General features: G+C 52.8%; 1 protein-coding gene across 1 annotated transcript; it reads right to left on the bottom strand.

Moving 5' to 3' along the window:
- Positions 1-418: 418 nt before the first annotated feature.
- Positions 419-27,293, bottom strand: LOC309877820 (maestro heat-like repeat-containing protein family member 2B; the record flags this gene model as incomplete). The annotated part of the gene is made up of 40 exons (XM_082759584.1): positions 419-586; positions 12,366-12,443; positions 12,953-12,987; positions 13,553-13,655; positions 13,880-14,002; positions 14,490-14,642; positions 14,786-14,968; positions 15,254-15,397; positions 15,607-15,718; positions 15,916-16,053; positions 16,313-16,500; positions 16,780-16,942; positions 17,174-17,328; positions 17,572-17,724; positions 17,813-17,925; positions 18,268-18,391; positions 18,614-18,718; positions 19,050-19,142; positions 19,256-19,394; positions 19,608-19,687; positions 19,973-20,146; positions 20,328-20,483; positions 20,589-20,711; positions 20,843-20,962; positions 21,252-21,359; positions 21,605-21,657; positions 22,051-22,233; positions 22,356-22,518; positions 22,714-22,821; positions 22,942-23,061; positions 23,293-23,366; positions 23,453-23,566; positions 23,678-23,747; positions 24,040-24,132; positions 24,487-24,630; positions 25,037-25,188; positions 25,679-25,777; positions 25,979-26,144; positions 26,279-26,401; positions 27,231-27,293. The coding sequence occupies 40 exons, from the start codon at positions 27,291-27,293 to the stop codon at positions 419-421; spliced, it is 4,956 nt and encodes a 1,651-aa protein (XP_082615710.1).

Below are 27,293 nucleotides of genomic sequence, written 5' to 3'. Positions count from 1 at the left end.
CTTCCACAACAGATAAAGCTATGCCACCAGACTTTGTCCTGATGTGGCTGAGGAGTGTTCACTCGTGTGATCCCACAAGGGGTATCTGGTGGAGCAGCGATAATAAATCCTGGGTGAGAGGTGTGATACGGCATTAGCTCTAACTCATTTGTCAAACATAAATCTAAGCCTAGCTTTACTTCTGTGCAGGACGCGGGGTGTGTCCCCACCACATACTGGTTATATAGGGGAGTGGGACAGACGGTAAAGCAGGGGCAAGAAAAAGGAGGCTGTAGACCACTTCCCATTTGTCTTAGGTGCTAGAGAACAAACACTGAATTTTGCATCGCGCTTGAAGTCGACGCACACGGAACACCTTAGCAGCCTTCCCTGCAGGGTAGCAATACGGCACACACCACAGCAACCCCCTGGCAGTGGGTCAGGAAATGGCCGCCCTGGCGCAGGCCGGGCCGCCCCGGCTGGTGCCCGGCAGCCGCCGGCAGGTGGCACCGCAGCCACGGCCGCGGCCTGCGGCCTGCGCCAGCTCCAGGGGAGGCCGCAGCGCCCGGCTCGCAGCCGAGCTGATGGCAGCGAGAACCAGGCACGACTGCGAGTCCAGTAGTGAACATTACCAGCAGGAATCACGCCATTAATTAATTCAGTTTCATGCAAAGCTCGGACTTACGAGTTGGCCCCTAACTCTGCCGTTACCATGTGCTATGTCTCCAGTCATATTTTCTGAACAGCGAGATACAGCTTACCAAAACACGTGCTTTTTTACTCTCTGAGATCACAGCTGTCATTCATTCCTTTGATCCAAAGATTTCAAAGAGTTAGGGAAATTTTCTTATTTGACTCCAGGGCTTGGATTTCAACAGGGAGAGATATAAAGACAGAACAAGGAGAATTTGGATACGTAGCATTAATGCAATCAGATAACTGAGCTGTCTGATCAAACATTGCCAAATTGACCGTGTCCTCTGTTGAATTTTTATATATATTATGTGTAGGAAATTTAGTGCAATGTTACAGAATTGTGTTATAAAGTTTATTATTAAAAAATAAATCTGTATTAATCTGGCAAAACTCAGTTTGGGAATAATGTTATTTATATGTTATTATATATATATATATATATAATATATATATATATATCCCTCTGGGATTTCTTTTTATGCTAAACCATATCAGGTAGTATATTTCCATTTACAGATGCTTCAGTTCAGGTATCAGGATGTAACTGTGACTCTAGCTCTGCAAAGTAAGCTTGAAGAGCTTGAATAATGCCTGGGAGTACCAGAAACATCAAAAACTCAGCATCACATAGAATGTGATTTTAGCTACCTCTACCTGTTCTCTTGGTTGAAATGAAATTACAACACAACCCATTTCTATAAATCTTTCAGACCAGGAGGCTAACTCCCTACTGACCTCTCCACACATGGGGGGAGCTTTCACATCAGTGGGGGTTATTGCCAAGTATCAGAGCTTCAAACCGCTAAAGGAACACGAGAAAATTTGCCCAAAGTTCTGAATCTGTCATCTGACTGTTCATGCTGTGAACTTTAAAGACAAACTTGAGACACTAAACCTGGAAGGTTTCTCAAGAGCAACGTGATGCCTGTTTAGAAGGTTCAGGCTAATCACTGGAATATCACTGAAATTAACCTCGTTGTAATTATTTCTCATTTTTACTGGTAGACCTCAAGTTACAAGTTGCACTAATTAAGTGGCATGAAACTGCTGGGTGAATATCCTCAGGCCAAAGTAAAATGCTTTTCATTTGCTATAGCAACATTTATCAATTTTCGTAAATGCCAGTCATCTCAATGAATAAATTAAGAAATGGCTCGATTTCATGTAACAAGGACATGTTTAATTCAGACCTTTAGCTAATACAGTTTTAGCTCAAACTGGGTGAGCTAATGCAGTATTTTGTCTGTCCAGGGCTTGCAATGATCAGTAATATGCTGCTGAAACCAAGGGGAGGTGATCTGAATGGACAAGATAGGGATTTAATAAATTAGAAAAGAAAGATTACAAAATGGAGGTCTTGTTCTATAATTTAGGTATAAACTTATTTAAGATCTTGTTTCAGAAAAAAAAAATAGTGCCTAGACTTGCATGCTTTTATTTTCCTTTCACTGAGGTTTTATAGAGAAGGGGAAATTCAGAGGCGCATATAAAACTGCTGTTAAGAACAAAACCTTCAAATTAACAATAAATAAGTAAATATCAAACAGATTCATTTCATCATCAAAGTCGAAACTCAGAGACCTGCAGTCCTTCTATTATCATTAATACCATCACTGAGCTTTTTAACAATGGAAAGAATAGAACAGCAACAGTTTTCTATGTATTTTTACAAGTTCATGTTATGATATCCTTCACTAGTGTAATGGAACGAGCTCTTCACCAAGAATTTGGTAGAGGCAAAGTTTTGGAAAAAGGAGATGGATGGTAACTGTGCACTATGCTCAATCTTTTATTTTCTTTCTTTTTGTTTAGTATTTTCCTTCTAGTTTCCTTGCGGTACTTTGAATAAAACCATTTTTTTCCCATCAAAATTCTGATTTTAATAGCCTCTATGGGAACACGTAATGTTCAAGAGTGGTTACTCAGTTGTGACATGCTCATGCACACAGTGTTCTTTTGCTTGAACCAGATCAGTGTTCAGATGCAGAATCAGTGAAATTTTACATGAAGCCAAAACAATGTAGTTGTTTTGATTTAGGACAGATAAGCACACTGCTATTTCTGTTCAGGAAAGTTTTGTTCAGAGAGCTAATATGATCACAGTGGTATGCAATGGGATTCAGCAGCCCTAGCTAATAATGCTAATGAATTAACTGCTCAGAAAATGCAGCCTTATCACCAACATCAACTGAGTAATACAAAAAAGCAAATATAACACGAAGTGCAAGGTTCTATACACAGGCCAGTCCATAATAAGAACAGCAAGAGACCAACAGTGTAAAAATTTTTATGCTAAAATCACAGGCAAGAAAATTGTCTTCTTCACTGCATGTTGGCCAACCTGATACTGCAGTGATGACTTTGGCCTGCATAGAACCAACTGAAACCTGAAAATCTGAAATCAGCAGCTTGTAAATAAGCTCAGTTTTCTGAGCTTATCTCTATGTCTTTGTACTTCAACAGTGTGGTCACTTACATGTTTGTGGCACGTATACTATTCCTTGCCTACAAGGCTACTATTAGATGCATGAAAGCAGTTGGAAGGTTGTGTCTTCTACACCTGCCTTATTTTGCAGAGTACTTAAACATTGCAGGATAGAGCCTAAGGAAGTGCCAGACTTTCTGTCAGGCCTCTGCTGTGCTCTGTTCCTTGAAATAAACTAGTTTTACAGTGAGGAATATGAAGAGAGGAAAGGATAGGCACTGTGAAGACAGGCTCCAACCCTTAGCAGCATCTATCCTAGACAACAAGAAGCCAAGTGTGAAAGTCATTGGGGTATGCAGGTTACCTGTTTCTCTGGCAGTATGTCTAAAAAGAGACACTAATCTGAGCTATGTCAGAAGGCACCCAGTGACAAGTTTCATATAATTTCAGGTTATATCCTGAACAACACTGAACTCCAGCAAAAGGCCAGAGAACAAACTGTGATCCCCAAACCCTGCGCTTCCTCTTCCCAACTTTGATGAACACTCTTATGCTGCCTCTGCTTGTTGAGTGAATTATTTTCTTTTCATCTCTGGTTGGGAGAACTATTTCATTTTTGTTCACTCAGGAACATGAAAATGCAGCTGTGACTTGTCAGGACAAAGAATGTGCATTTTCGTTATCACTGTTTGCTAGGTGTTGGTGAAAGTACTTATCAGAATGCAATAGACATATTAAAAAACTTGTCGATTCATGTTATTAATGGAGTATTTTGTTGTTATTGCTCGAAAACTGTGACAAATAATTTATAAGGGAAAAATCCCATGCAAGAGCACTTCAAGTGAGCTGCAAATGGTAAAAAGCAACAAGCAGTAGCACAGTGTGTTTCTTATTCCAATGACTGCGTAATAGATCAAGCAACCTCATTCCCAGCCAAAGATTTGATAATGCATATGCACTGCCACAATAGCTGCATTGAAATTGTATTGCTCAAGAAACGGTTTTCACAAATCTGTTTCATATAAAATACATTTGAGAGGTAACTGAATGATCTTGTGAATAGGGCTGAGTTAAGTTAATTCTGAGACTTAAAATGGCTGGCATTATTCCAAGGAGAGTTGGACTCATGGCCTTCTCTAAAATATTGTTATCTGCAGAGCAGTGCCAGAGATTTCTGAAACAGGGCTCAGCTTCCTCACCAGAGAAAAATATGTACAGGCACCACGATGAACACTCTTAATCAGGAAGATAGTCTATAACAAAGATGCCCTGTATCTTAAGTGGCAAAGTCAGCATGTTGACATTCAACTGAGACTTAGCTCTTCAAAGAATAATTTCCAGTAGGCAAAGAAAGCAAGAAAATCATGACAAAGATGCCCATTTTCTGCCTTAGTTGATAGTTGAGAGCCTGATCCCGTGAAGTCTACTGGATTGCAAGAGGGTTTCTTACAATAATGTGCCAAACTAGTTGAGGGTTTAAGCCCAGAAAATATGAATCTCCATGGTTTTAAGCTTCACAGATTTGTTTTATAACACTTCCTAATATATGACAAACTTTTAAAAGACACATGAAAATAGCCTTGGCTGAAATATGTGAAAAGTATGTTGCTGAATGGTAGTGAGTCACAGGGAAGATCACTGGAAAGCACATCTGCTAAATCGTCCCAACATCAGGCATGGGTGCCCTGGACAAACAGACAAAGTTGTTTGATCTGGCAGACAGGTCCTCCTAGTATTCTACGTAAAAGGCTGGAGCCTCAGCTGAAGATGGAAGGAATTTGAAAAATTATTTGGGACAAATGCCACAACGCACTAAGGATCTCAAAGCTGACATAATTGGTGGACATTAACTGGGCAGAAGCAGGAGGCAAGAGTCTTGATCCTGTATCACTGAATTTGGTAGGAATGTTTAAATTCAGCTCAATGGATGCAGGTTGTGAGAGGGAAAGCTGCCAGGACCCCACTAGCTGAAATCTGTTCTGACTTCTATTAGTACCGCTGTGGGGTACTAGAGAAGAACAAAGGGGTCCACTTCTGTACATCTGCTCTGTTTGTTCTAGACACTTGAGGATTGTCTCTGAACCTGAATTATAGGAGAAAGGAGCACAACAGACAAAGTGTTGTGCACCACATTAAACACATTCCACAAAAATTTTACTAACAAGGCAGGTTATAATTTTATTTGCAATTGTAGTAACACGAACAAATCTTTTGAGCTTCAGTTCTTCATGCATTTATAGCTTCAGGGCCTTCCATTCTGTATAGATGTGCTTGCCATTGTACAAGAAGAAAATTAAATGAGTTGTTTATGTCACTAAAACCTGAACATGTTGTCCCTGACAGGTGAAAGAATGTTCTCTCTTATACCTTGCCAAACCACACGACCGCTCCTTTTTGGTGTCAAATTATCTGACTGTGCTTTACTTCTCTTTACTGGATCTCCTTTATGTTCCTGGCTGGCATCTTTGCAATTTTATTAGCATATACATAAATCAATATTGTCTTGCACAAATGGTTTCTATGGAATGTATGCAATGCTTTTGTTTTTCATGATAAACTATGAATGTTGGCAATTGATGTGACACAGATTATATCTGTATTTTTGAGCTGTAATTAGATTACGGGAAGAAATATTTCACAGGTTGGAAGAGACCTCAAGATCATCGAGTCCAACCTCTGACCTAACACTAACAAGTCCTCCACTAAACCATATCGCTAAGTTCAACATCTAAACATCTTTTAAAGACCTCCAGGGATGGTGACTCCACCACTTCCCTGGGCAGCCCATTCCAATGCCTCACAACCCTCTCAGTAAAGAAGTTCTTCCTAATACCCAACCTAAAACACCCCTGGCGCAACTTTAGCCCGTTCCCCCTCGTCCTGTCACCAGGCACGTGGGAGAACAGACCAACCCCCACCTCTCTACAGCTTCTTTTAATGTACTTATAAAGAGCAATAAAGTCACCCCTGAGCCTTCTCTTCTCCAGGCTGAACAAGCCCAGCTCCCTCAGCCGCTCCTCGTAGGACTTGTTCTCCAGACCCCTCACCAGTTTTGTTGCCCTTCTCTGGACTCTTTTGAGCACCTCAATGTCCTTCTTGTAGTGAGGGGCCCAAAACTGAACACAGTACTTGAGGTGCGGCCTCACCAGAGCCGAGTACAGGGGGACAATCACCTCCCTAGCCCTGCCGGCCACACTACTTCTTATGCAAGCCAGGATGCCGTTGGCCTTCTTGGCCACCTGAGCGCACTGCTGGCTCATATTCAGCCGACTATCAACCATCACTCCCAGGTCCTTCTCTGCCTGGCAGCTTTCCAACCACTCATCTCCCAGCCTGTAGCTCTGCTTGGGGTTATTGCGCCCCAGGTGCAGGACCCGGCACTTGGTCTTGTTGAACTTCATGCAGTTGACCTCAGCCCATCGGTGCAGCCTATCCAGATCCTCCTGCAGAGCCTTCCTACCCTAGAGCAGATCGACATACGCACCTAACTTGGTGTCATCTGCGAACTTACTGAGGGTGCACTCGATGCCCTCGTCCAGATCATCGATGAAGATATTAAAGAGGCCCAGCCCCAGTACCGAGCCCTGGGGAACGCCACTAGTGACCCGCAGTATGAGTACTGCGTGATGACACTCAAGATAATCTACTCCCTGGCACTGAGGTCAAACTGACAGGCCTATAGTTTCCTGGGTCTGCCCTCCGGCCCTTCTTGTAGATGGGCATCATGTTTGCTAGCCGCCAGTCGACATTGCCTTCTCTCCCAGCCTTGCCATTGTTCCCCCTGGCACAGCTCTAACAAGCCTTGTTTCAGCCCTGTTCCCCTTCTCACCTAGGTTAAAGCCCTCTCAAAGAGTCCCGACAGCTCTTGGCCTAGGATCCGTTTTTCCCTTAGAGATAGGGACCTGTCTGTGGCCATCGGGCCAGGTGCCAAGTAAAGCGCCCAATGGTCAAAAAAACCAAAACTTCTGTGTTGGCACCAGCCTCTGAGCCACGTGTTTATCAGGTGGGCTTTCCGTGTCCTCCCTGTACCCCTCCCTGCCACCGTAGGGATGGACGAAAACACCACCTGTACTCCCACTCCATCCACTAACCGTCCCAGTCCCCTCAAGTCCCATTTGATGGTCTTCAGGCTTCTCTCTTCAATGTCATCACTGGACTATTAAAAGAGGATAATGGTCAGAGGGATGGACCAGGTTGGGAAGCTTTCTGGAAATGTCCCTGACCCTGGCCCCAGGGAGGCAGCAGACTTCCCTACGGGTAGGGTCAGGCGACAAATAGGTCCCTCTGTTCCCCTGAGAAGGGAGTCGCCCACAACAATCACCCTTCTTTCTGTCCTGGTGGAGGCAGTCCTGAGGCGTGGAGTCGACTTCCTCGCCCTAGGCATCCTCCTGGGTAGACTTTCTACCTCTTCCTCAGCTACCGGTCTCTCAAGCTGCAGGGCCTCAAACCTGTTGCGTAAGGGCACCTGGGAAGGTGGGGCCAGTGGGGAAGGGCATCTCCTGCGATGTCGAGCAGGGACCTGTTTCCATTCCTCCTCAACTCCTAGGTCCCCTGCCTCTGCCCGACAGCAACAGGGCAGGGGGTCCACCCCCATCTGGGGTGTCTCACCCCAGCACCTGTCCTTCAGGCCGCTCAGGGAGTTGCTCCACAAGTCTATCTCCCGCTCACACTCCCTGATATCCCTCAACCTCTCGACCTCCTCCTTAAGTTCTGCCACTGGCGGACCAGGTTGTCCACCTGCTCGCACCTCACACACAGTCTCTTTGCCCCCTGCAGGTGATAGCAGCAGGCTCAGGCACTCCCTGCACCCGGAGACCTGAACTGCCGCAGTTTTGAGCGGGCAGTCGGTCTGGGTATGTACAGACTTCCTGGAGAGCGCACTGTGCCTGGTGTACACCATTGCAGCTGAGCTAGCGGTAGACCACCGTTAGAGGAGGTGTTCGTATGGGCGGGGGGGAGCGCTCTGTCCTGCCTGCTCACCCTGCCTGCGCGAACTGCCGCGCCACTCCCTTCTGATGCGCCACGCCCTGTTTGCCCGTCCTGTTCGCCATATTCCTGGTTGTGGCTCCGCCTACGCCTCGTTCTCGCCTCCTTCACCTCCCTCATGAGGCCTGCTGGGTCCTGGTGGCTCCCTCGAGTGGGCTCGGTGCCAGAAAAATTAGCCCTGCCTGTTCGATGCCCCGCTTCACTGCAGAACACGTCTGCCCCGGAGCCGATCGCCTCATCTGTACTGGTTATTTTTTTTCTGTTCTTTACTTCAAGGAATATTATTGTAAATGTAGCTACATTTATTTTAAGCACAACTCAAAAGGGGTTTTTTTGTTTGTTTGTTTTGTTTTTGTTTTTTTGAAGGATAAGCCAAAGTTCAGATTTGTTACATGAAATTATGATGAGAATTGTCCACTTATGCCAACAGGAGTTCTTGCCTGTGATGGAAATGTTTCTTAAAAGTATCTATGAGTAGAAAATCACTGTTGAATCCTAACATTAGCAGCAACGATTGCCATATTAGTTAAAGGTCATAACCATCAGAAACAAGGAACATAACCTTACATTTTTCTTGGTAAATAACACTTACCTAACTTATAGACCAATGAAATTAAAGAAGATTGTTTTATGAATACTCTGACTACAGTGTTTCTACCAAAAATCTTAATCATAGCCTTTGAAGACTTGGAAAGCTAAGGTCACTAGTGCCAGAATACATTAATCACTACTGCAATTACGGCCATTTTACCATGTTTCTTTCTGACTGGAAGCTGTGCTATTCTTCTCTGCTCCTTTTTCGATGGCCTCTGGATAGCAACTTTGGCTCTATTTCTCTCTTACTCCTGTTGCCCTGAAGCAGTTCACGTTCCTCTTGTCCAAGCACTCCTTTTCTAAGCCTCTACACATCTTATTAACAGCAACTATTCTGGTGTTTCACGTTCAGATTTCTTTCTGAGACCTCAAAATCAGCTTTCCCTTGTCCTTCATGCTTCAAATTTCTAAAATAATGTTTTATTAATACTACTGTTTAGTAGCAGGATATTCGTAAATCTTAAGCCTTTTCATTGTTCTTACTGATTTACGGCCAAGGTCCTCCAAGCTGTAAAAGAAATGGTTGGAAGAGTGAATGGGGAAAATTATGATGTTCTGGATCAAACTAAACTTTTTTTTAATATCATAAAACATAATCCAAGATTCTTGTAATCATTATAACAACAACAACAACAACAACAACAACAAAAAGTAAATGAAAGCACAGTTGTTGAGTAAAGAACATACATGTATCTGGGCAACCATTTCAGTGAGCAGTTGATCATTCTGAAGCTGGTAGCAATTTTTGGACTCATTTGGCCATTAGCTTAAAAAAAAAATCCAGACAAACTGAATGTCAAAAATTGTTTTGACATTTTTAAAATGAACCTCTAAGATATTTTGGCTGGATTTGCAAGTAGGCTAGAAAAGCAAGGGAGGAAGATTTGTTTTATCACCTTTCTTTTCTCAGTCCTATATTCTCAGCTTAGTTTGGAGGCCAGGAATTAGTTTTTGTATGGTTGAATGGTATTTAAGGTTGAAGTTATTATACTATATTCAGATTAACTTCTAACTCTAATGAAATACTGACTTTCTGCTCCAGTACTTAAATCTTCTGAGGCAGGAGACCTGACCCTAATCAAAATACCAAAGAATATTTCAGAAATTTATAGTAAGTGTAATGCATCAACATGAAGGAATGGCATACAAGAAAAAATGGAATTTAAAGTAGTTCTCATATGTCTTTTCCCACAGTATCTCCTTGAAGGCTTTAAATTTAAGACACAGTTCTTGTTAAATGCTTTAAAAGCAAAACAAAGACATCTTTGAGCCACCAAAACATTACAGTGACTCTCAGTTTTGAACCATCATATTTCTGAAAAATTCTGCAACAAAACTTGCTTTCAAATTCAGATCTATTAAACCATGGTTAACTCACACAGAAATTAACAAGAGAAAAAACCCTTGATGTCTTTGTTCTGTTACTAACTTTCTGTTGCTATATAAATAGATCTATTTACAGATAAATTTTGCAACCTGTGTTGGGTCAGATAAAAATGGTATCGTTCCTCATAGGTTTAATCTAGTATGTCTGACAGAGCCACCACAACAGAGCAACAACACAAAGGGTCAAGAACATGATGCTAAATGCAGACGTCTATATTACACATGGCACTCTGGTAGCTAACATTAACAATGTCTTATTTACTTCAAGTAAATTATATATTGATCACTCATTATGAACAAGTTCACAGCCTATTAAATGCAAGTTCTTGTGAGTGAAAAGTCATGAAAAATCTCTTCTAGCAGGTGAAAGACTTGGATGATAGGAAAGTCACATGAACAGGTATCTTAGGTTTTGATACGTTCGTTGTCTGCACCTGCCATTTCATTTGAAAAATCAAATGTTTGGGGTTTCTTGATTTCTTTGGGAAATTCAACATTTCACAAATCGGCAACGACAAGAAGTCTGTGGGCATTAGCCTTATTGGCAGATTTGGGTCTTTTTGCCTTTCTATATTTTACCATATTTGGACTGTAATTTCAAAACAATGGGGATAAAAATGTCCCTGCATGGAAGAATGATTGATGAGAAGATAGGAAGGGAAGCTGTAATGGGAAGTCACCAGTGGAATTCTCCAGTAATTCACATTGGCATTTTCTTTTGTGTTCAGCAACTACCTGGAAAGGGAGAGAAGCAATGAGATAAAATAGTTTGCTTATATATGAAGACATTCAGAGTAGTGAGGATGAGGGAAGGTGTTAGAAATGAGGTCAGAAAGACCTTGTAAGACTGAGTGACCAGTCAATAAAATGGCAGATAAAATCAGTGCAGGTAAATGATGCACACAGGAAAAAGAGTCCTTGTTTCAAACACAGGCAGATTGACTCTGAGCTGGCATGTGCCACTCAGGAGCAAGGCCTTGTTCCCCATTATTGACAGTTTCCATAAAAGTATCCATTCAATGCATAGCATTCAATAAATAAATAAATAAATAAATAAATAAATAAATAAATGAAAAAGCAGGAAGGAGTAAAAAACTAAAACTTCCATGCCACTGGTTCCATGGTTTCCCAACATCGTTAAAACTATGTTTCTAATTCCCCCCATCTCCAAAAGTATACAATATGGGAGGAACACAATAAAACAAGCACATGTATATAATAGGACTTTCTATCCTGGAAAAAATAAGTCTTAGTGGAGATGCAAGGTCTCCAAAATCACCACAGGCATAGGCATAGTGTTTAGAGACTAATAACCTAACAGACTAAATTGTCTATTGCGATAGAAAGGAATGTGAGGAACCTACATCAGACGGAAGAGGCTCAAAGCAAATAAATTGCTCTTCAGACAATATGAAGAATCTTTGCTGTAGATGCTGGTGTATGTTAAAAGTTTCCATGGGTTTAAGCAGAGTTTGGAATAATTCTTGGAATAGAAGTCCAATGAGAAGTATGTCACATAAAATACCACGGGTGGCTCAAAGAGTCCTGAGCTGCAAATGGCTTGAATAGCAGGAAGGTACCTAGGGGAGGTATTATGTGCTTGTCCTATTTTTATTCTGTTCTCTAGACAACTGCTTTTTGCTGCTGTTGGGTACAGAACAGTGGAGCAGATGAACCTTTGGTCTGATCCTGGGCAGCTATTCTTCTGATTTTAGCATTGTTGCCCCATTTTTGACCTGTGCGGTAAAGATGAAGTTTGGAGTCTCCTGTGTATATTTTCTGCAGTTTTGTTATGAGCTGAAATTGATGATGGAGAGATTTTTTAATGCAATTTTGCCTACTCATAGGTATGTATAAAATCTTGTTTCCCCACCTAGTTCTCTTGTTCAGAGCACCAAGATTCTTAAAACCAAAGCCCCCGCAGGATCAGTTTGGGAAGGATGGCATCCCATGGGAGCGACTCCACAGCACAGAGGACAAGAGTGACCAAGAAGGAGCAGTGAATGAAGTGCCATAGACTGACCACAGCCCCCATTCCCCTGCGCCGCTTGGGGGGGAGGAGGTGGAAGAGGGTGGATGGCATTTTGGGGTTCTTTCCTTTGTTTCTCACTTCTCTAGCTTGTTAGGAATAGGCAATAAATGTGACTGTCTCCCTACTCTGTTTTGCCTGTCACGATAATTGTTGAGCAATCTCCCCATCCTTATCTCAACCCTCAAGCCCTTTGCATCCTCTTTCCTCCCTGTTCCTCTTTGAGGAGGGGGAGTGAGAGAGCGGTTGTAGTGGAGCTCAGCTGCCCACCCGAGTAAAACCATCCCAGAAGCACATGTTGAGAACTGCTTTTGAGAGCAGTTTTCCAAAGATGCCCAAGATGAGTTCCTGGAATGTGCAAAGGGTGCAAAGGGCGCTTTAGTGAAACCTGGGGGAAAAAGTTAAGATCCAGGTTATAGTAGTATACGTTCTCTGCGCTTCTCATGAAATGTACACGTTGGGAACAGAAGTGGCAAGCAGTTTCTTTTTAAGGGAAGTTAAGGAAGTTAAGTTTCTTTTTAAGGGAAGAAACCAATTTGGAGGGGCGACGTTTGCTTTCTCCCGTTTGTCAGCAGCCTCTCCTGATCGTGGTGACGTTTGATGGATAATCCTGGGAGGCCTCACAGTTAGGTCCACCAACTCCTTCAGAATCCATTTGTGCATCCTGCCAGGCTTTTCCCCACAGGCCCCAACGTGCCCCCCGGCCCTACAAAAAAGACCCTTTGTCCACAGAGGGGAGGCCACGTTGAGTTGGATTTCCCCAAGGACACAGCGAGCGGTGAGACCACGTACATGTACAGAGTTTTATTGCCAAAGCGTGCCACAGTCACAGAGGGCCTTGTCTGCCTTCTCCGTACTCGGGTGTCCTCAGTGCTGCTCAGGCCCCGGAAAGCTGCAACAAGACAGACAGAGCTGTGAGCAGCCAGCCCAGGCAGCTGTGCCCCCTGCCACCCTGGAGCTGCTCCCCCCTGGCTGGCCGGCCCCTGGTGCTGGGCATTTGCCGGGCTGCTTCTGGGCTCTGACCTCTGCCCAGCCCCACGGATCCGGAGCTCAGCCCCATGTGAAGCAACCTGCTCTCTGACGGAGCCTCATTTCCTTCTTCTCCTTGCCAGGATGGCAGCTAAAGTACAGAGCAAAGAGGCAACCATCAGAGCACCGCTCCACAGCCCTGGCTTCCAGCCCTGCCCTCCAGCTGGGACACATGCTTGGGGAGCCACTGTGCAAGGCTCTTCAGATCACTCCTTGATGGTTGCTCAAGCTTTTGAAGGAACTTGGAGGCAGGTTGCAAGGCAAAGCCCTGCGTCCCTGTCTACCCCATCTTCAGCCCATGGGACACAGCACGGTGTCTGCCCTGTTCTGCAAAGGCAGGGCCCGGAGGAAAGAGGACAGAGAAAGCAGAGGCCCCTACAGCTCTCTGGTCAGGAAAGGGAGTGGTAAGTTCCAGTGCGGGCTCTCACCAAGGGTTTCGAAGGTCGATGGGTGCAGCCTTTGCCCGTTCTCTAGGCAGCCTCTCCTGGCTACGGTACGGAGCCTCTCCAACATGGGGGGGGCGTTTCTGGCCTAGGGCAAGACAGGAAAGCACAAGTTCACGGGGGTCCAAAAAGATGCCTTCTGTTGCCCCTCAGCCAGCTGGGGCAGGGGGAAGGGGAGAGGCAGTGGGTGGCCAGGAGGGATGGCCATGTCCCAGTCCCGGCCAGCCCCACGTGCATCACCGCACGCTCCCCTGAGGGAGCCAGGGCAGGGCCGCAGGGCCCTGACGTCTCGCTGGAGCACAACTTACTTACCAGGTAACTGCAGAGCGCATCCTGCAGCTTTCGTGCACCCAGCCTCTCGGAGAGATAGATGATCTCCTGCGGCCGACTCAGCCCCATAAATGGAACACAGAGACTGAAGGTGATCTTGCACATCTGGAAAAGAGAGTTGTGCCATCATTCCTCCTCCAGCAGCATCTGGGACCTGCCCAGGGAGCTCAGCCAGCCATGTGCTGCTGAGCTCCACCTGGTGGGGTCTGCCCGAGGGGCACTCGCTGGCACTGGCGGCAGCAGAGGGGACCTGCTGCATCCCTTAGGCTGGCACCCGACCCAGTCCTGATGCCTGGCGGCCGAATCCGTGGGCTTGCTCCCCACTGCCCGCTCCCAGGGGAGCACCAGCTCCGGGAGGCAAAGGCAGGCACGAAGGCACGTGGCCAGCAAAAGGGCCCAGAGGCCTGAGATGGTCCTGCCAGCGATGCTGGCAAGACTGCCCTGGGCAGCACAGCGGAAGGCTTGCTGGAACACTTTTAGGGGGGATCTGCAGAGACGCCCGGCAGCCGCTGAGCAGGCAGGAGTGGCAGAACGCCTTGGCCGTGGCCACGCAGCTTTCTGGGCTTTGGGAGCAAGCTCCAAGGGCACTTACGCTGGCAACTGCAAAGTCGGGATCCCGGAGGTGCAGGAAAAGGCTGACCCATGTTTCCGCCACTTCTCCGGCAAAGAACGACCGCTTGCTCGAGGCTGAGGAGGCCAGGACTGAATAGAGGCGCAAGGCCGAGTAGCGAAGGCACTCTTCTTCCTGCAACCAGAAAGCTGTTTGTCAGCTGGGTAACGAGGCCGAAGCAGACACTCAGCCAGCAGAGGCCGTCCAGGCGGCGCGTGCAGGCCCCTGCCCACCCCACGCTTCTCAGAGCAGCGGCAGGAAGAGCTGGGTTCACTCACAGACTCGAAGAACATCTTGGTGGACCTGGCAATGTCTTCAAAGGCTGATCCCAAGTTCACCGCCTGCAGCACCCTCACGAGCTCAGCTAGCGCCAGCATGCTTTCTGCAGCCACCTCGGGACAGGCAGTGTCCGCCAGGCTCTGTTGCAGCACCTGGACAAATTGTCTCCCGTGCTTCCGCACCTGCAAAGCCACAGACATGCACAGACTTAGGGCTCTCCCTGCCTCCAAGGGCTGCTCTTTCTTTCCGTGGCTGACAGCTCTGTTCCAAAGCACTGTTCCTCTGACATTTGGCACCCAATTTTCCCTCGGCAGCCCTGCTGGCATCAGGGAAAGGAGCGTGGCCTTAGGAAGGAGCCCTGCTTTTGCCTTTGCTGCTCTGTCCAGGCCCTTGAAGCAGCTCTCCCCCGGGGTCTTGCTAGGGAGGGGAATATCCCTGCAGTCAGAGCGCAGGGAAATCCGTCTCACCTCCACGGGCATGCTGCCGGCTGCGTTGCCCAGAGCTCTCGCTGCCAGCTGCCTTATGGTGCTGCTTCGGTGGTGTGCTTTCTCAGCCAAGACACGCAGAGTCTTCAGGATGTTCCTCTTCTCAAGAGGCGGCTCCTTCATCAGCTGCAACAGAGCAACACAGCCACGAGAGTCAGGACACAACCTCAGCCCAGGCACAGCACACAAGCAGGCTTCGGACAAAGGAGCTTTCGGACAACGGAGTCTCGATGGGGACGCTTTCTTCTCATCTCTCCCCACAGCAAGAGGCAGCCCAAGCAGCAATCTCTTTCAGAAAAGCCCTCGGGAACCCCCCTGCCCTCCTACTGCCTCACCTCAGCAAAGAACGCCATGGCCGTCAGCTGCAGGTTTGCTGATGGCCAGCGCAGCCACTGGGAGAAGATCTCAATCAGCTCCCGGGAGATGAGCTTGGCACGGACCAGGACACTGCACAAAGAGCACAAGGGGCAACGCCCGGTCAAGTGGGAAGGCTGCAGGCTGCCACCGCGGACTTCCCCTCCTCCAGCACAGGCGCTGCTCTGCCCTGCACAGAGCTCCCCGAGCACGCAGGAAAGGGCCCCGGCAGCCGTTCCCCTGGGCGCAGCTACCGAGAGGAAGGCGAGATGCTGCCCTGGGGCTCTCACCTTGTCAGGAGGCACATGCCCTCGGCATAAGTGCGGGGGCTCTCCAGCAGCGCTGACATTTGCTGCCTCCAGAACGGCGTCAGCCAGTTCTTCTCAGCGCATTTGCTCAGCACTGACATGAGAGTCTCACAAAAAGGCCTGGGGAAAGAGCAAGAGCCAGAGAAGTCTCAGATCAGAGCAGTGTTCCGCAGGGGAAGACTTAGCAGAGCAAGAATGCTCAGCAGCTTTACGAGCCGCTTCTTCACTCATCCCAAGCTCCAAACAAACAGGGATGGGAGGAAAAAAGCAAATCTGCAGCCTCGAGTGGCCTCCCGCCTAGGAAGCAGGACAGGAAACAACCAACCATGCTTGGCTAGGCAATTCAAGCCCCCCTTGCCCTGCCCCTCCTGCTCCTGACCTGCACACGTTGCCCTCTTGCCGCTGATGCTCAGCGTGCCCTCTCCAGGGGCTGAGGGGCGCAAACAGCATCTCTTCCCCCAGCGCCTTGCTGAGCTGCAGCAGGAGCCCAGGGAGGAGAGAGGGAAGCAAGCTCTGGACCCCCTCCTTGGACTGCACGGACACCATTTCGGAGATGGCACAGGTGACCTGCAGGGAAATGAGACCACCCGAGAAGCACCCGTTAAACAAGAGCTTTGCCACCAGCCCCGGCCCGCTGGCTGCCTGGGGCACTTCTACTGCCTGCACGCCCCGTCTCCAGGACAGCCTTGCAGCCTGGGAGCAGCGGCTGTCCCGGCCGTCCCGAGCTGCTGAGACACTGCAGCAGTGTCCTGGCGGTGTCCAGAGACGCTTGCAAAGGGCACCCAACGCCTTGCCCTCGCACTGGGAGTGGGGGAGCAGACACAAAGCCTCTGCCACTGAACGTACAATCAAGGACTCCGGAGAAGGCTGCTGGGCGTGCAAGCTGCGACTGGACGAGCTGGGCTGGGAGCTGTTGTCTCCCACTCTCCTCAGCTTCCTCGCTAAGCACTTCAGCACACCGATGCCAATGCTGTCTCTCCCCAGAGTCCTCCACAGCTCCAGTGTGTTTCTGCCAAGAGATGTGCAGCCGTGAGCCCGTATGCTCTGTGACCTGGGATGCCTTCACCTCACGCTTCTTCAGCAGCCGGGCTGAAGATGCCCGGTTCCTCCCAGTGGTACCAGCACACCTTCGACATTTGGGTGGAGGAGAAGGAGCTGCTGCTTCCCTTGGATCGCTCTAGGGGAGGGGAGGCAAGCTACGGCTCTCTGAGCCCAGCAGGAAAGGGAGGAGCGCATGTACCTGTCCATAGGCACAAACTTCTGGAGGATGACGTTCATCGTGAGCTGCTGGTGATGGCGGGCCAGGATCAGCACCGCATGGCGCACGAAGTACATGAACGAGGGCTCCAGCATGGACTCTGTGCAGGTGTGCAGGACAGAGAGGATTCCTTGCACCTGAAAGAAGCAGGGGAGAAAGAACGTCTTGGCACGTCCTCGCTTCTCTGGGAACATGGACGTTCAGCCCATGAGCCACGCCTGCTCCCTTGCCACGCTTTCACGCTCTAAGGCGAAATTTCACCCCAGCACCCTGCCCGAGCCCTGACTCTGCACCGAGAGCTTCTTTAGCACACAAACGGCAAGATGTGTGGTGCGACAGCCAAAGCAAGAAAGTCCAAGGCATGGCAAAATGTCTCTTACGTCTGGACCAATGTCCTTGCCACATGTTTCCAGAAAGGTGAGCATCCAGTTGCCTGCAGCATGCACGCGGCTTCCTCTGGCATGCCGGAAGGGCTCCTGGATGGCATTCATGAAGTGTGCGGCCTGCTCTTTGGGGAAGTTTCTGCAAACGATCTGGAAAGATGCAAGAACCCGGAGAGATCCCATCACGGCTCTGCTCCAGCTCTTCTGAACATAATGCAAGCTTGAGGGCACTCTTTACCTCTGCGATTCGGATGGAGGTCTGGAGCTGCTGAGAGGTGTCGCTGCGAGCACTCAGCCCCTCACACAAGCTCACAGGGTCGTCTGTCTCCAACACCCTGTTCGTGGCCTTGGCTGGAACGAGCACGGGGAGAAAAGGGGAGTCCCACTTAGGGCAACTGAACTTCCCTTCCCAGCCTTTGCTGAAGGGGCCAGGGGAGTCAGTCTTGAACTCGGTGCAGCAGGATGGCCCTTGCCAGGTTCTGAGTGCCCCCGGCTGCAGGAAACGCTGCTGGCAGGTGGCACTGGGTGGCCCTCTGCCAGGATCCCTCCCCAGGTGCCTGGGGAGGTGGAGGACAAACAGGGTGGGGACAGGACAGCAGCCGAGCACCGTGCCTCTCCTCTCCCTCCTGGCGGGATCCCGGTAGGGCCAGGCGGGGCAGAGGGCCGGCAGGCGCCTGCTCTACTCACACTCACCTTGGATGTGGAGAAGGGAGCTGAGGCAGGCAGCGGCCAGCTGGCGAGAGCTGGTCGTGGGCTCACAGGTCAGAGGCCCCAGCAATCCCGCCAAGGCGCCAAACGGCAGGTAGGCACCTCTTGTCTGCAGGGGCGAGAGGAAGAACAAGGGCTGGAGGTGGCCCCAGCACTCCCTTGCGTCTCCCACCTGCGCCCTGCTCAGGCCAGGACTGGGCAGAGGGGCCACCCCAGAGCGCTGCGCTGGGGGACCCCACAGCCCGTGCACAGCTGGGCAGAGCTGCCCTGCCAGGCCCTTGCAGGTGGTTGGGGAGGGAGCAGGGGGCACACGGTGGGCATCCTTCCTCACCTGAAAAGCGACTCCATCTCTGCAGTCCTCCAGCAGCTGGGCGCAGACCTGCAGGGCCCTCTTGCACTCCCACGGATTGTCCGAGGAGAGCCAGAACCACAGGACCTGGGGCAGAGCAGCTCTGTCTGCCAAGGGGCATCTTTCCCTGCCCGCCATCCCTCTCCATTTCCCTCCCTTCCTGGCACTTTCCCTGAGGGCCTGCCCTGCGGCACTGCCCCACTCTCTTCAGACGCACCTGCTCCCACCCAGGAGCTTTTCCCTGCAGCCAGCCAGGGGCTGCCTCTTGGCTTTCCCCCCTGCAGGGCCCACTTCTTGGCCTCCCCGAGCTCACAAAAACCTGGTGTGGCAGCAGGAGGTTCCTGCTCCTCTGCTAACTCCCCAGGGTCCCCACTGGTGGCAGGAGGGATGCTTGCCCCGTCACCCCATGGATACTCACCTCGGCGATGTCTACGAAGTGGACAGGGCTCGGCTTTGTCTTGAGCAGGACTGCCATGAGCCGGCCCAGAGCCTTCGTGGCCATGTGCAGAGACTGAAAGCGGAGGAGAGGGACGGAGATGCAGGATCACGGCTGCTGCCAGCACACAGCTTGTGCTGGGGAGGGGTCCTGACCGAGAGGTGGGCAGGGAAGGGACAGCAAGTTACCTGGAGCTGCAGCACTGCCTCCTCTGCGTTCCTGATCTCCCCAATCTGCTCAGCCGCTGAAGGAAGTGGCAGGATGGCCCGGCAGCAATCAGACAGCAGGCTGCAAATTTCCTTGCTGCTGAACGAGATCTCCAGCTTGCTGGCAAGGGGAAAAAGGAAGATGAGGGAAAACAATAAAAAAGAGGAGTTACTAGCGCTGTCCAGAGAGGGTCGCATGGCATCTGGGCTTGTCCTCATCGACAGCCCCAAATCCAACCAGCCTAGGCTGTGGCAGGGAGAGCTGCTCTTCGGGAGCTCCCCGACAGGAGGAACGTCATCCCGCCTCACAGCCCCCGCAGCTCCTCGCTCTTACCTCCACTGCTCCAGGGCCAGAATCACCTTCAGGTGCAGTGACGCTGCTGGGAAGTCCCAGAGAGTCGTCTTCAGCAAGTTCTGCAAGAGAAATTTGCCAAGTGGGCATTGGGCACAGGAGAGCTCTCGCACCCTGCCCGGGGATGGGCACTACTGCCAGACACTGGCTGCAGCGCTCCCGCAGCTCCCACAGGGGCGCTGTAGGATGGAGCAGCTCCCCAGCAGCTGCCCAGCCATGGCCACGGACTGCCAGCACCCAAGGGCCCAGCTGGGGACACGGCTGTAGGAGCTCAGGAGGGAGACCTTCCTGCCCCCTGGCATGGCCCCAAACTCCCCTGCAAGGCAGCCCTGGCTCTGGGCACTCACCTGCAGGATCAGCAGCAGCTTGTGCTTCAGGACAGGATGGAAGCTGCCCAAGTTCCCCACAGCTTGGATGGCACAGCCGACCTCAAGGATGCTCTGCACCAGAGCAAGATTGGTCTGCAAGTTCTGGGGCCCAAGAGAGAAGAAAACCCTTTGAACTGGAGGAAGGGCTACGGGCTGCGAGAGGAACATGTGCACACGGGGGAAATCTAGGGGAAGGGCTTGGATCTTCCTGCTGGGACAAACCGTTCCTCAGGGCACCTTTAGAAAGAGACGGCCTGGCTCAGGATGCCCTAGCACGGAGGGCTTGGAGCTGGGGCACCCAGCAGCCCTGCCTCTGCACTCCCCGAGCTCTCACCTGGCTGCTGGAGATGGAGAGCAGCAGGATGTTGCCCGCGATGTCTGCCTCCACGTGGGCGAGCAGTTGTTCCTTGGAGGCACGCAGTGCCATGCTGCTGTGGGCGAGCATGACAGCACTGCAAGTGGCCTCAGCTCTCCTGCTGGCCTGGGTCGTCTGCGTTGTGAGAGATGCTGTGAGACGTCCGCCCGATGGCCCCCCACAGCCCACGATGAAAAGCAGGTGGAAGAAAGCCAGGGAGTGAAACCCCAAACACCTCACCTTCCTGTGTCTGGAAACCCTCAAGCTCCGGACACTGCACGAGGTGGCAGCAAATGTTGTCAGTGTCTCCAAGACCAGGCCGAAGTGGCTGTCGGCGGCTTGGCAGACGAGAGAAATGATTCCCTGCAACAAAAGAGCGAGGGGCAGTTGGCACAGGCCCAGCCGTTCAGACATGGCCAGCCACAGTGGTGGGCAGCGATGAGGAGCTGGAAAAGGCCTGGAGCAGGGCCCAGGGACAGAGCAGGGAAGCTCACCTGGGCCTCAGATGGCTGCTCAGGTTGTGCTCTCGTCAGATGTTGCAGCAGGTTCTCTTGGACGTGTGGGAGTTCCTGACAAGCTCCCAGCGTTGTCCCAAGAGCCTTGTACAGGAAAGCCTGCAAGGGAAAAAGCCGAGCCCGAGATGCAGCAACAGCCTGGCGTGCTGCAACGGGGCCAGAGCAGGACAGGCGCCAGCGCACGGGGAGCAGCCGAGCCCGGACGCAGGGATGGGCTTTCGCCAGCCCCGCTCAGCACGGAGGGAAAGGCCGCGGGGGGCAAGGGCCGGGGAAGCAGCGCAGACAGCCCTCGTGGGCAGAGCACTGCCTGCAGCCCCAGCCCCAGCCCCGCACGTGGGCAGGGGCCCCGTGGCTGCGCTGCCAGGAGAGAGCCGGGCAGGGAACCGACCTTCTCCCCAGAGCTGCTGGGAGAGCTGTCCAGCCGCTGGCTCAGCGCACAGCTCAGGCGCTTGGTCCAGGCGTCATCCCCGATGGTTTCCAGGGATGCCCTCAGGAACTGCAGGAGAGAACAGGAGAGGAAGCGAATGGTTCTTGGCCTTTGACAAGCAGGAAGAGGCAGTGCCAAGGCACACGGCCACGCCAGGGTGGCCTTCCACGAGAGCTGTGGCCCGTGTGAGAAGGGAGAGACTCCTCTAGGCAGGCGGGCACCTGCTGCAGGAGGAGGCGTGGGGTGCCTGGGAAACACCCCTGCCAGCTGGGGAAGGCCACCTCTATATGCTACGCCTCCCAAGGCTGCAGTACCTGAAGCAGACGGCGCTCCCACTCAGCAGCATCTGGGATGTTCCCCTTTCCTCCTAGAAAGTAGGAAGAAGACAAAAATCCTTGCTTGGGACCAAGCCACAAAAGAAGAGCTGCTGCAAAGCTGGCCTGGCCCAGGGAAGCTGGTGGCTGCACTCGCTCCAGAGGCAGCCGTCCGTCCCTCCCCACAAGCACTGCCCCAGCAGGGCCATGGAGGTGCTGCCAGGACCAACATGCTGTCCAAGGGGACAGGAAGGGCCCCATGCATGCACCGGGATGAATGGATCGCTGTGGGACTGCTTCCCCCAGCTTCAGTGCTGGCTCCCCGGAAGGGAAACGAAACAGCAGCAGAACAAGCACTGGGCACCAGGCGGGGATTCCCCTTAGCCATGCTGGGAAGCTGACTTGCCATGCCCTCCCTCCCCTTCCCCTCCCCAGCAGCACTTTACCTTGGAGGTACTGCAGCAGCAGGGGAATCTCGGTGTTCCACGTGGCCCCCACAGCTCCATGGATCCTGCTGTGGAGGCTCTGCATCACCAGCAAGGCAGCAGCTTGGAGTTCACTGCCCGCAAAAGGAGACCCCGCCACCACCAGCAGGCGAGCCAGCAAGTTGTGCGGAGTCAGCATTGTCTCTGCGGGGAGAAAGAAATGCTGGGTGAGATGCCGAGCCACACCGTGCCCTGCCGCGCTGCCGTCCCTGCAGGACGCAGACCCAGAGGTCAGCAGAGCTCACTGGGGGAGTTGCTACTCCTACCTTGCAACAGGGAGCTGAGGACATCGGGATCCAGTTCGTGATGCTCGTGCCCTGCTGTCAGCTCATTGCTCTCAGCCAGGGCGCGGAGACAGCGCGAGAGGGGGATCAGCATGCCCGTGTACTTGGCTGGCATCACATAGATCAGCAGCCTCGGCCACAGGAGCTGTAGGCAATGAGACAATTCAGCCCGTCAGCATTTCTGCCTCAGCTCAGAGCTGGGGAGGATGGTGTGCATCTCCCGGAGCACTTCAGAGCATGCTGGGGGGGAGCTCTCAGGTGTGCAAAGGGGGCTAGGAACAAATGGCCTGAAGGAGAGGAGAGGAGAGGAGCAGCAGCAGCAGGACAGAGGAGGACTTACTTTGGCCATCCCTCTCACAGAGATGTCCAGTGACCCCAGGACGTCCATGCACAGCCCTTGGAGACCTCCTTCTTCCTGGGCTTCCTGGGCAGACAGGAGTCCTGCAGCCTGCAAGACAACATTGGGAACACCCCGCCCCGGTTGCTCTCAGTTCCTGCCCCAGCAGGCTCCCATGCCAGCCTCCTGGCAGCAGATCTCCCAAGGGCAGATGTTGCACGCTGTCCTTACCCTTCTGCTCGAGCTCTGGCTGAACTCACTGAAGATGTAGCCCACAACGTCCCACGCTGAGCAGCTCTGGGCATTGGCACCGAGCAGCTCCCTGATGAAGTGCAGAACTGCCCTCCTCACCTGCCAGGGGTCAAGTGTGGTTAGCACAGGGGCACGGGGACCTGCCCTTGCTGGCAGCGGCATCACCTCTGGCCTCCCTCCGGTAAACACGAAGGAGCGGGGCAATGGCTGTCTAGGTCAGAGCCCTTCTAGTCCAGCCTTGCCAGGCTCTGCCTCTGCCCTGAGGGAAAAGGTTTCTCTCCCACCCCGACCCTGACCCCGATGGCACAGTCCCTTCCCAAAGCAGCTCACCTGGATGCTGGGGTCCCTGCACACACACTTGACAGCCTCCACGACCTGGGGCAGCTTCTCTGCCATCGCGGGCTCTGCAAGAGATCCAGTGAGGCATGCGTGGAGGCACAGCCCAGAGGGCGGAAGAGAGCCCTCCAAGCCCTGACCCCGCAGTACTGACCGTCACAGCGTGCCAGAGCACCGAGCAGACCCAGGGCTGCCACGCGCACGGCCTCCCTCTCGTGGCCCAGCTGGGACTCCAGGAACAGGATCGTCTCCTCTGGGCAGATCCGAGCTGTGGGGAGGAAATCCCATCCTGCATTAGCAAGCAGCTTATCCCCATTTCTGAGCTTTGGGAGAGAGCTGCTGGGACACCACGGGGCATCGCCACAGCTCCTCTCCTTACCTTGCAGCAGGATGCACTGGCTCAGCTCTGCCTTATGGTCCTGGCTGTGCTCTTTGGTGTCGTCAGTGAGCTGTGGGAACAAGGTCCCACATGGTGGAGAAAGTCCCAGCAGCATTGAGAGGGCCCGAAAAGAAACGGCGCTGCCAGCTCTCATCTCCCTGGGCACTTGTGGCAAGAGGACCCCCAGCCAAAACCCAGCCCACCCCACAGCGTCCCCAGGGACACACGCACAGGTCTGGAGCACCCAGGAGCCACCCAGGAGCCAAGGCTGAGCAGCATTCAAAGACTCAGGGCTCTGGAGTCCTCCCGAGACTCAGCCAAGAGGGAATTGCTGTGGCTGTGTGGGTGCAGGCTCCCCTTACCTCGCTGTACACGACGCTGTTAATGGCAAGACACTTGCCCTTGGGGACGGGGATTTGAACTTGCTCCAGGGCCTCCAGGAAATAAAGGAGGCTCTGCAAGAGAACAGGAGAGGAAGAAAGGGCCGAAGCCATGTCAAGCCACTTGCGAATGGAGAAACTGTGCACAGCAACAGAGCTCCCCGTGCAAACAGCCCCCAGGGAGGTGGGAGCAAAGCCTCCCATCTCCCAGAGGTGGGCCCCACTGCCTCTTGGCTCCCTCCTGGCCCCATCATGGTTGCTCTTCCCTTGCCTGAAGAGCCGAGGGAGCCTCGCATCTCCATTGACCTCCCTGTTGCACGTTTCTCTAAGGGGAGCTCCCTGGCTCCTCCCTGCATGCCACAGATCCCTGAGCCCTTGTGCCACTTGCACAGACCCCACAGCCGTGCCAGGCCCTGCGCCACACCTCACCTTGGTCACCCTGGAGGCGTCTTGGACCGTCCGATACTGGTGCAGGAGCCAGAGGAGCTGCTCCCAGACATGCTCCCGGTGCTCCTCCTTGTGCAGAAGTACACGCATCAAGGGAGTCATGGCCCCGATGACAGCTTGCTTGTCCTGGAGACGAACCGGGGAGGCCCAGCGTCAAAGGCTGAAGGTCTGCCCTGCCCACAGAGGTCTTCCCCTTGCCCTTTTTCCTTCCCTCTCCCTCTCCCTCTCCCTCTCCCTCTCCCTCTAACTCTCTCTCTCCCTCTAACTCTCCCTCTCCCTCCCCCTCCCCCTTTCCCTTCTGCCCTGCAGGAGATGGGCTTGCTCTGGAGGGCAGAGAGGTTTTCCCCACCCTTCACCCCCTGCCCTGCCTGCCCAAATGCCCTGGGCTTCAGCTGCTTCCCCGCAGGGAGCCCCCAGCCCCAGGCACAGAGCCAGTCTGGGGCCTCTTGCAGCCAGCCCGCTGGGCACAGACAGAGGCACAGGCGGGGACATCCCTGCTGCCATCCCCAGCTGGGAAAGCAGCACTTCTCACCTCTTCCTCCTGGCAGTCCAGCCAGTTTCTTGCCACAGAGCAGAACACCTGGGAAAGGTTTTCATACAGCTGCTCCTTCTCCGTAGCAGGCAAGGAGCATCCTTTCCAGGTGCAGATGTAAACGTTGACCACTTTGGCCCACTGCTCCAGAGCTGCACCAAGAGAAGAGAAAAAGGAGCCTGGAGCAGGGAAGGGAGCAGCACCCCCCGCCAGCCTGCTGGAAGCACAGTTCATTCAGCTCAGGAGCAGATCTAGGTTCGAGGGCAAGTTGTGTGCTCGAGGTGTCTCAATGACAATGCCACACCGTTTCTGTCCTCCACATGACACCGTCTCCTCACAGGCTCCAGCATTTTCCTCTGCAGCCTTCCTCTGTCCTTCCCTTCCCCAAGTTTTGCCCATCAGGGCACATGAACCCGGTGGGAAAGCCCAGGAAGGCAGCAAAGGGACCCAGGAGTTCCTGGGCACCTTCACCTCCAGCCCACAGAAACCTTCACCCACCCTTTCCAGGGGCCCCCGATGCTTTGGGATGGCTCAGGGCTGGCAGCACTGTGGGCTCAGGCCCACCATGCCCGCTCTGAGACCAGAGCGAGGTGCCAGGGGCTGCCCTGCCCCTGCCCCTGCCCCTCCCCAGGGTCCACTCACCACCGCAGGCAGCACGCAGGATCCGGCCGCTCCCTAACTGGCCCACCACGGTGCGCAGCCCCAACAGCACCACGCGCATGAAGGGGATGCACTGCAGGGCTGCGAAGAGAACGGAGAGTGGCCACGGTCAGAGCCCCCAGCCGGCACTGGCAGCGAGGGAGGAGGCGCTGCAGCCACGGTGCCCCCCAGCTCAGCACGGCTGGCGTGGAGAGGGGAAGGATCCCTTTCTATCCCAGCTCTCCCAGCCTGGACCAAAGCGGGAGGGAAGGAGGGAGGGAGGATGGTGGTGCTGGACCATACCGTTGGTGCTGAGGAGTTTGCCCACAGCGATGAGCACAAACTCCTTGGAGATCTGCCCTGGGGCATTCAGCTGGGCCAGGAGCTCAGCTAGCACAAAGCTGAAGTGGGAGCGGGCCAGAGCCACCAGGACATCGCTGGCAGCCACCTTCGTGTCTTCTGTCACGCCCTGAAAAAGAGGCTCAGGTTGGCTCAAGAGCCTCTGTGGGGCCCCAAGGCCAGAAAAACCTGTCTGTGCTGCTCCACATTGCCCTCCAATGCCTGGCAGGCTGCTCCCATCGCCTTCCAAGAGCACCGTCTCACCTGGTCAGCTGTCAGGTCCCAGGACACCTCTGCTAGCAGCCGGTTCACGACACCGCACTGCAGGCAGCTGTCATCTCCCCACAAGACGGTCTCGAGCTCGCAGTAAGTCTGCGCTCTGTCACCCTGGGGACAGACCACCATAGGGATCAGTTGCACTTGCTTTGCTCCTCTTCCCAGCGTGCTACCAGCTGCCCGCCCTCGCTCTGCAGAGCCTAGGGATGTGCTGCTGGGGCTGGGAAGCTGCAATAGGGACACAAAGCCCCTGGCCTCTGGGCTTGGGCAGCCATGGGACCTTGGGATGGGGCCCGGGCAAATGACTGCTCCTTGAGAAGCTCCAGGCTGGGCACTGCCCTGTGCCGGGGCTTCTGAACGAGAAAACCAGGAGGGCAAAGGTGCCGCCAGGCACAGTCTCCCCCTGCTCCCCCAGGGAACCCCGCTGCATCATGGTGGGGAGCCCCCAGCTCACCTCCTCGTCTTGCAGGTGCTCTAGCAAAGTCACAACAGTGGCAGAGGTCGGGGCTGCTTCAGGGACAGGCCCTGGCACCCTGCCTCTGCCCTGGCGACGTTTACGTCTGGGCCAGCAGCCCACACCTGGAAGGAAGGAAAGAACTGAGCAGGTGGCATCGGTGCTGCTGGCTGCAGGGGGCTGGAGCTGGTAGGGACGAGGATCTTGGCCAGTTGGGAGAGAAATCTCCGCAGGAGGTGCAGCCCCAAGCAGCCTGCTGGGAAGGGTCCTGCTTCAGCCCCCAACCTCCCTCCCGCTGCCCCTCACCGCTAAGGGCTCTCAGCCTCTCCATCGCAGCAGGATGTCCCCAGATAGACACAATGCTCTCTCTGGGTCCTCCTCCTACAGGCCCCACAAGCAACTGGGCCACAGCTAGCACCCACGGCAGAGGGACATAGGAGGGATACAGGAGGGATACGCTGTGACATCACCACCAGGGCCTGTTACCACACAGAGGGCCGTCCCTAGCTCATGGCTGAAGTAGACTCGAGGAGGAAACTTGAAATCCAT

Source organism: Aythya marila (assembly GCF_965140915.1).
Source record: "Aythya marila genome assembly, chromosome: 4".
NCBI lineage: Eukaryota > Metazoa > Chordata > Aves > Anseriformes > Anatidae > Aythya > Aythya marila.
This window is presented reverse-complemented; position numbering and strand designations above follow the sequence as displayed.